At 38.1% G+C, this 9,679-nt stretch overlaps 1 protein-coding gene across 1 annotated transcript in view; it reads right to left on the bottom strand.

Moving 5' to 3' along the window:
* Window positions 1-5,962: 5,962 nt before the first annotated feature.
* thsd7ba (thrombospondin, type I, domain containing 7Ba) overlaps window positions 5,963-9,679 on the bottom strand; it is a 141,517-nt gene continuing 137,800 nt past the window's right edge. The window contains exons 24-28 of the mRNA XM_062431751.1: window positions 8,804-8,899; window positions 7,729-7,811; window positions 6,762-6,957; window positions 6,350-6,437; window positions 5,963-6,044 (exon numbers count right to left, since the gene is read on the bottom strand). Of these exons, the coding sequence (XP_062287735.1) occupies window positions 5,963-6,044; window positions 6,350-6,437; window positions 6,762-6,957; window positions 7,729-7,811; window positions 8,804-8,899 (545 nt within the window). The remainder of the gene's footprint in view (window positions 6,045-6,349; window positions 6,438-6,761; window positions 6,958-7,728; window positions 7,812-8,803; window positions 8,900-9,679) is intronic.

The following is a 9,679-nucleotide window of genomic DNA, read 5'->3' as shown; positions in this document are numbered from 1 at the left end:
TTTAAAACCCTCCCACTGGTGACAGCTACAGCTTCCCTGTATGGAGGGCCAAAGGTGGCAGTACCCCCCCCCCCCCCCCCCCCAATAAAATTAACCCAATGATCAAACTTGACTTTGACGTCCACAAATGCCCATCATTATGTGTAACCACATTCAGTTGTTTATCCGTAGGTAGACTATATATTCACAATATAACGCTACCATTAAGTAGGTTGACTTGCTGTGTTTTAGAAGATTGCTAAAGTAAACTAACAAGCATTAGAGATTTAGTCATTTTTCTCATATATCTGCGTTAAAACTAAATATGTTAGTGAATTTAGGAGTGAGTTTCCAGTCCTATGAGTTCAGTTTTGGTAGTTTGGTAGCGACCTTTAGGTTAGTATTTTTTAAATAAAATTATGAAATATAGGTACCCTTATATTGTAGAAATACCCAAAGGCTATAACAATGGCCACTGCATTAGAGGAGATTGAATTTAGTGTAAAGTAATAATGAGATATATGTTTTATTATATAAATAAATACATATGCTACCATTTGTTTCCATTCATTTAGAACAAAAATCAACTACAGTACTAACTTACTCGACACGAGTAATCCATCATGTTGGTTTTACATTTGTCAAATATACATTATAGTTGCATATCAACACTGCTGCATCAGTACACAAAGAAAATGTAACTTTGACAAGTATAAAAGCAGACATATTAATTATGATGAAATACCAAACTAAAGAAAATTGCAAGTCTCAGCAAGTGGTAATTTCCCATGGAGATCAGTACCCAGGAAGATCCTTTTTAGAAGATAATTTGTATAGTGTATGCTCTGCCACTACTGTAAGAAAAACAAACTATAAGGAATATGACATTTTATATGCTTTCACAGCCAAGCAGACTCAGTTTAAGATGAAAACAAGACTGCAGTAGAAAAGAATGAAGTACTGTGTCTCTTGGCTTGTCTATGGCTCCCAGATTTCCAGGCTATTATAATGTCAGACAGACAAGAATTAGGCCAAGAAACCAAATTAGACTGTAATTATGCCACAGACCCCATCTGATAGGAATTTAATCCAGGAGAGTGAATTCAGGAAGGAGTGTTTTGTCAGACTGAGACTGACTGACCTTGTTTTTTTGGGGCTTTGTCACTACACTGCCGGTGCCATACTACAAAAATACTTTTTTTTCATGATTAAATGTCTCTAATCTACAAACAGTGTTTCATGTGACAAGTGTATTTGCATCTGACTTTGTTTTTCTTGTGTTGTTTACTTGATGTCTTTTGCCTCTAAAACTGACAGGGGTAAACAGCTGTATGCGACTGTTAAAATGTCTAATACTAAGACTCTTTTTTTATTTTTTATTTGTAACATCTTATTTCTCTGCCACTTTTTTTGAACATTACATTTTCAGCTGGTACAAAAGGCTGCTGCCAGAACATAAACTTGACCATATTACATCAATTTATCCTCCTTCCACTCGCTGTAAGTTCAAGCCAGAATGAACTTCAAAGTCCTTTTATTAATTACATGAGCTTGCACCATCTTATCTATCAGACCTCATTGTTCTCCATGTGCCACCTCTATCCCAGATCACAGAGTGCTGGGTCTTTGTATAATCAAGAACATTGTGCCTGAAACTGAGAGGACAAGAAGCCAGTGGGCAGAAAAATAGTTTTCTACGAGGCTTCACATTTTGTTATGAACTCCCTCTTACAATTGATGAGGCAGGAACCCAGTTTGAATAACTCTCTAACTCTCTGCGAAACAAACAAAATAAATAACTGCCAGTCTTTCCTTCTCTCTCTCTCATACACCCACTGCTCTGCATCTGAACAGCTGCTAGACAACGATATTTCATTTTATTTGTATAATTATACAGAATAATGTGGTACACAGAAGTAATATATTTAACAAGTCCTTCTGTTTTTGTGAGGCTGTAATTAAGCACAACTGTGCTTTGGATGAAATGCTAATGTCAGAATGCTAATATGCTCACAATGACAATGAAATGTTACTGTGAACAGGTATAATGTTTATTATGTTCAGTATCTAGTTTAGCATGTTAACATTTGCTAAACAAACACAAAGCACCACTAAGACTGATGTCAAAGTAATTTGTTTTCAAGACATCAACAAAGTTATTCACCCTGAGGGGGTCATGACTGTGTGCACCAAGTTTTGTCTTTTTTCAAAACCACAAACCTCAACCTAATACTTGAGGAAAATGTAAGGGGTCACAATTGAATTAGGATTAATCCTCTGGAAACCGCAAATACAACCTTCGATGTGTGCACCAAAAATTATTCAATTGTCATGAATGTTGTGACAAAACGTAGTGCCAATCAGTTGATGTTGAGATATTTCACTGAATAAGTTTAAAAAATTGACCAGTTGATGGTTGATAGTGCTAAAGAAGCAAGTCAGAGGATCGACAAAATTAGTGGGATTCATTGTCTGGGGACATGGATATCTGTAGCATATTTTATGGCAATTCATAAAGCAGTTTCTGATATATTTTATTCTGGACCAAAGTGGTGGACTGATAATTAAACTAACAGGCCGACATAACAATCGCTACAGCCAGCTCTGGTAAAAACCACCCAAAAGCATTCCTGACTTTCTAATCCAGCCAAGATTTGTAGCAGTTTAAATCGAACAGAAGACGTCTCAATCAGACAGCACTGGACTTTCAGAGCCTCCACCACCAAACTTCACCCTGAAAGCCCAGACATATTTTCCTTCTATAGTAAGTTAGTAAAGTCAAAGGCAGCTGTACTTGCTGTTTGATATTGCAGACGTTTCATCACACCTCCAAGAGACTTCATCTGTTATATTGATTAAGACTGACTGCTGGGGAGTCCCAGGCATTTAAACCTTGATGCAATTAATCCTTGATGTCAGTATCATAAAGGTAGAGTGCATCCTGGTGGTCCACAGGTCTGTGATGCAAGTGTCATGCAGCTGAGCATCCTGGTTTGATTCGAGCCGGTTACTTTATGTTGCATGACTTTTTCTTCTTCATCTTCCTTTTGCTGTCTACTTTCAAAACTAGCACCCAATAAAGGCTAAATTGCATAAATACAGTCTTAATGAAACATTCATTTGGTAAGATAAAAACATCAGCAGCCTGTAAGAAGTCCCCACTCTGCTCGGGTGTAGACAAACACATAAAACAATCATACATTCTACAAATAATAAACACTTATTATTTTAAAAAGTTAAATTTGATTTTAAAAATTCATTGTTCCCACGAAATATTCATTAAGCTCTCACTTTACTCTGCCAAACTACAGAATGATACAGCTTGATAATAGATGAATTCTGAATAAAATTAGACAATGCCGTTGTCAAGCTGTTCACATATCTTCACTGAAACCTGCAAATGTCTTGAGAGCTACTAAAATGAGATGAATTGGACATGACAAGATCAGCCTACATCTTTGCCACAGATCAGATGGCCATGACACAAGCATTTGAATTCAACCTTCTCTTAAACAAAAGTGACAGTCTTAAATAAATGAATTAGATGAGACCAAAGATTTAAACACTGTTTCCCTCACAATCTGCGAGCACCCTGGGACTATCAGACTGGGAATCTGACTGGAGGGCAAGATGAATCTTATCAGCTGCTTATATATTCTGGGCTCTGCCTTGGAGCCTGTATCTGTAATTACAATTTATCAGGACTCGGGAGTCAAGGAGCCGATGAAGATCACAACAGGACGAGAGCATCTCAAACAGATTCCGCTGTGTTTCAACTGTGAAAATGTGAAACAACAAGGAAAGAATGCAGTGTTTTCTCTTCACGGGATTCCACAATTTATTTGCATTTTTGTCCAGCTCTCCATGTACACACAACAGTAACACAAATAGCATGGTACTGTAAACAATGAGTGAACATACTATTAGATTTTCTGGGACATAACCCGATGGAATTTTTCTTTTCAGGTCAAAGATTGGCTGTTCTTCAGCTTATAATGGAAGTATGACCAGATAACTGGTTAATTAGTTGGTCATTATTATCAAAATTATCAGTATTTCACAATTGGGTTTAATATTGATTTAATCTTTATCATACATCCCTTCCTTGGCCAAATATTAGAAACATTGCCAAAACAAACTATGCTTAAATGTTTGGCAATTTGTAAAACAATATTTGCAAGGCCACTTGGAGCACTTTCTGCCAAAATGGATCAAGCATGCCTACATACAATCGGCTGCTGAATACAATTGTTACAACATGTAACAACCATAGTTGCACAACCACTGAGATTATAGAGTTATTGGTAAAATACATTCAGAAGAAGGTCGGATAACACAAGACCAAATCTTCAGTTTGTGGAGGCAGAAAGAGAAACGACGTAAACTCTGCTCAGACCCGAAACCACCAAGCATTAGGAACTGAATTCTCCACTGGGTTGTATGAATAATACACTGAAGGATCGATGATGAAATGATGTTAAAAGAAAGAGTTAATGGTCTGTCAAGATGCTTTAGGATGATGCTCTGGCAGTAAAACATTGTGGATGCCTTGTACTGGAAGTGGAAATCAAAATAAATAAATAAATGAATATCCAGGGCTGAATAAAAGAGGCCTTTACTCCAGAGAAACAAAGATTAAAAATAACCCTCTTAATATGTGCTCACTAATATTTGGTATTTGCTGTCTTTCATGTTGTAAGCTCTGTCATCCTTGTGCAAAAAGGAAAACATGAGAAAAGAGAACAGAAAAGACAAATCCACTATCAAAAACAAGTTTTTCCTCCTTGCTATGTGCAATGACCTTGTAACTGGACGTAATGTTAGGAAATCAACTAAATGATTGAAGTATGATGTCATTGTGAAAGAAAGTGAAGCATACTTGCTCTAATAAATGTGCTGTGCGTGTAATCCGGTAGATATTTCTTTTTTTCTATTCTTGTACTGGTTTTTGGTGATGAAAAGATCTAATGAAAAAGTAGACATGAGGTATGATTTTTCATTTTATCATGCTGGTATTTGATATGTTGCATTAAAGGTCTGTGTTAGTGGTTTTCTGTTAATTCTTGACTGCATTTGTCTGCCATGTTTCAGTACAAATTTGACAATTCTGTTTCTTCAGTGGCCGAGTGTCTTGTGAGAATTAGGCAGGAGAAATTACTGCATCATTGTATCATTAAACTCAAGGCAAGCCTGCTTTTGGTTTCCACATTTACACAACACATGGCATCATCAACAAAACACAATCTGACAGCAACAACTTGCATAACAATTAAAACACTAGAAAAGTCATTTGAAAGGAAAAACCAAAAGTGAATCAGCACTAACGTAGTGCATAGAGCATCTTGTTTATTCTCAGGAATTCAAAAAAAGGCTGTTTGTTTACCCAAAAGGCTTTTGACATTTTCTTTACAAATATCCAGCACTGATGACACAAAGTCAAATGTCAAATGTGCCATTGTTCCACCTCTGAATGTCATGACTGCTGACTCATGTTGTTTTTTTATCCCTCCCCACACAAATATGAGACAACCATGGGCCATGTTGCCCTTTACACTTTTAACACACAAAAAAACTCCAATCCACCGTGAACCCACTTTGTCTTCTTCTTCTGCTTTTAAGAGTCCTGATGTTTTAAGGGTTGCAAACAGTGCTGCATCTGTGGCTCCATGTTGCAAGCAGTTAAAAAAGAATCTAAAGTTCCATTTCCATCCTTTGTCTAAAGATATTGTGTTTCACTTTCACCATGTTCGGTTTTGGTTCCTCTTATTTGGGGAGGAAAGCAGCCAAAATTTTGTGCTATTCCACCAGCAGCACATCATGTATGAGCATTATTATTTGTCCGCTCCATTTTTGCAGTACAATTGGCACTACAGCGAAAGTCCCCCATTTCAAACTGGCTGACAACCAGTGGTATGTGTTGGATGTGTGTGCTAACAATCTGAATGCAGTCAGGAGTTGGTCCTTGTGAGGTATAGCAGCCTGGTCACATATCCATGTCACCATCGTAAGCCAGGGTCAAGGGCTTCTGTGGAGGAGGAGACGTCTTTGTGGTTTTGGATGGTTTACTGAAAAAAATAAACACAGACAAGAAAGAAAAGCTGACAGTGTATCTGACTTAGTACCGCAGTGCAGCCCAACTTGATTTCAGTCCTTACAAAGAATTCCATTATCTGATAGCAGCAGCACACAGCAGACAAAATATCGTGAGGAGTATAACTCATACTTGACAGGGTTTTGTTCAAGGAGAGCAGATAGTTAGAAATGTTCTATGCTTCTCGGTGTTCAGTCTGTGACCTACAATGCAGTTTTTGTTCATGAAAGCAGCAAAATTGTGCATAGTGATGATGAAAGAAAGTAATTTAGTACATACCAGACCAGGAATGATAATGCAATTATGAAGAGTATTAAGATGAATCCGACGGCAGTCACGGCGTAAACCCACAGCTTTACTCTTCCATCTGTGCAATCAAAATGCAGTTTTAATACACAACTTTTAAATATATGAACGTCTGTCTTTTGTCAGGAGATCTGGAAACTTTTTTTTCATATTTTGGAATGAAGAACTACTTTTAGCTTTAATTCAAACACACCACAAAGGGGCTACTAGAATTTTTTAACGTTTTATGATCCATTGAGGTTTTTTTTCACACCACATAATGATGAGCCCAGTAAATACATTGACCTAGAATGAATTCCACCCCTGGCTTAGTGATCCTAGTTCAAAGGCAGGAATGATCTCAGGCATGCTGGTTGAGATGTAAAGATAATTTCCATTTCAGTACCTGGGCCAACAGGTCGTAAGGTCCACTCGCTGAAGAGATCCTGGGCTTGAGATGGCCCAGGCTTTAATCTTCCAGAGTTGGTTTTCACATCAGCTTTCTTATTGTTGTCCACCCCTGGGGTTCTGGTGCAGTAGTCCAAGAAGCCATGCATGGTCATTACTTCAGTGTAACCCCTCTCACACCCACACACTCCACTCTGCATGGGGGGATATGGGAGAAAGGGAGGGAGGGGGTTGGGGGGGATCATTTACAATCGACACAAAACTACTTGTGATCGTTACTTTCCCATTGCTACAAAACACTGCTGTCGAAACAGCGATGTATAGGGGCGACTTTGTTTTACTCTGTTCAGTTGTAACCTTTCAAAAGAATTTCTGCTATTTATACTGGCTCATTTATCCCAACCCTGAAACATGTAACTGTGCTCCTCAGGAGGTAGATCACATCGACACTTTTTAAGATTGGAAAATGTACACAATGGGAATGTGTCACAGCTAGGCTACAAACAGACACGATGAAACCAAATGCAATACACCACTTCACAGCAGTGTGTGCTAAACTTTTGATTCATTTTTAAGACATTTCATCAGCATGAAGCATCTAATATGCTGTTAAATCAAATAAAAAACAAGTACAATATTTTTAAAAGCATCAGTGCTCCATTGTTTTGAATGTTTGCAGTTACATGAAGGGTACTCTAAGGGGCAGTAAAACTTCAAGCTTAGGTGTGTCTTTTTCATTGCTGCTTTTATGCTGTTTCCCCCCTTTATCTAGGTGTAGTCCCTAACACCCACATTCATTGGTATTAATGTGATTATCCTTTAATGGCTTGTTCTTGATAATTAAAAATGTCATATGTCAAAATCTATTTAACTCCCCTCCTACTATGTTGGAGCAGCAGGAAACAGCAAAAAACACACAGAATTACAGAGATCACAGCTGCCTGATCAAAGTGCAATTATCTTACCGGTGTGCAGTGTGAGAAGGGTTTGGTGCATGGAGGATGGCAGTGTCTCACCGTGGTCGGCCTTTTCTGTGGGAAACAGCCCCCTGGAGAAAGACACAGGTTCTTATTTCTGTTCCTTTACCCCATTGATCACTAAATTAATGTACTGTCACACCTGATTAATGGGCTCAGTTGCCTATCAGGGTCCCTGATCAATCTGCGAACATTTTAATTCCAACATGGAAAATTGCATGTCAAAATATCAAAGAGTAATGCCTTGGGCACTTGGCTTCTCTGCAGAGGGAGATTATTTCTTCTGGCCTCATATTTGCCAGAAACACTTCCTTACAGCGATAAGATCACATTCACCTACTATTTACAGCACATCAAGCTCGCCTCAAGCTTTCACTCTTGCAGCACTATTACCTTTGTTCTATTTCTCTACGCCTGCTTTACTTCCCACAAATACAAATGCATGATTATATTTATATGGATTGAAAGCCTCCCAGCTCAGATTCTGGCTTATTGATTACTTATGTTAAGAGGGAGAGGAGAAATCAATGAAGGCTGCACTGAGAATGAGCAGATCAAATAAGGTGTTAAATTCAACTAGAACACAATACTAAAATTATTCTTTCTATGTGCGCTGTTCTTTGCGTGTGTGAGTGTAGCTGCATGTATGTGTGAACGTGTGAGACATGGCAAGTGCAGGCCCTCCTGAACAATTTTGAACCTGATTTTATTTTGGAGTCGTTAGTAGCAGATCATATCTATTGTAGAGCATAGCCCCAATATTATTGTATACAGAGATGAACAACAGCTAAAGTCATCACTTCTGATTTTGTATCCACCTCTCTCACTTGATCACTCACTTCATCCATATGATCCAGAATGAAACATTAGACACCATGCAGGGTTTTGCTGTTTGAGGGAACAAAAACAAAAACTGAACTGGGACATTCACAGCTGCAGTCTGCTTAAGGCTAGATATACGTAGATATTCCTATTTATATACATGTGTGTCTGTGTGTGCCTCCATGAGTTGCCTCTGCAGAACCCGTCTTGGGTGGCCAGAAAGTGTCCAGCAATGATTCACCTGTGACATTGACACCATCTGAGCGCTGACACCACACTGCTCTCTCATTGTTGCTCCATCCTCCTGTCCTCCACTGGTAAGTGTGGCATTTTCCTCCTGTAGCAATTGGCAGATAGGCAGATGATGCTCATTAGTAGTTTGTGTTGGGCATCAAGCCCTATTGTTAGGCTTCCATAGACATTAACTACCTCTTCTTCTGCTGCTATACTACTTTAGACTATAAGGCAAGGCATATTATGGATGTAGAGAAAGGATAAGAGCACATTTTTCAGTGTGTGATAAAGTAGTATGCTACCAGACAATGGCATTTTGTAGGAAATAAGATGGCAGGAACTAGCTGGAAATGCACTTAAGACACCCATTTCTTAAAAGGAATGCTCTTGTTTTCCTGGAAGCAGCTGTGGGAGTATTCGAACATTGTATAAATGAAAATCCAGCCACTTCTTTGTATCAAGATGACAAACAGAAGAAACATCAGCGGAAAGGACTTCACTTCAAAATTACAAATTAGGTTACAGGTGTGCAGTATTAAATTACATGCCAAGTGCCTTACAATTGCCATTTTTCATGTTTTAAAGACTAATTAATGAAAATAAAGGAGCAGGCAAGAAATAGTTGGTGGCTGATTTGGTAAATAAAGCCATGTAATTACAGCAATCAAAAAAAGTGTACAATTATTTCATGAAACAATGAAACAAGTTAATAAAAAGAAATGTATGATAACATACAGTCAAACATAAACTCTGTATTCAGCCCACACAATCAAATAGATTAACACAAAGATGATGGGAGGAGTCTTTAAACATTACAACTGCAATGCAGATTTTTTTTTAAAAGGACAGAATAAATACATTCATGCATAACACCTGTGAAATA

The sequence above is a fragment of the Scomber scombrus genome, chromosome 13 (genome assembly GCF_963691925.1).
Source record: "Scomber scombrus chromosome 13, fScoSco1.1, whole genome shotgun sequence".
In the NCBI taxonomy this organism is placed as follows: domain Eukaryota; kingdom Metazoa; phylum Chordata; class Actinopteri; order Scombriformes; family Scombridae; genus Scomber; species Scomber scombrus.
Note: the sequence above shows the minus strand (reverse complement) of the source record. Positions and strands in the feature narration are given on the sequence as shown.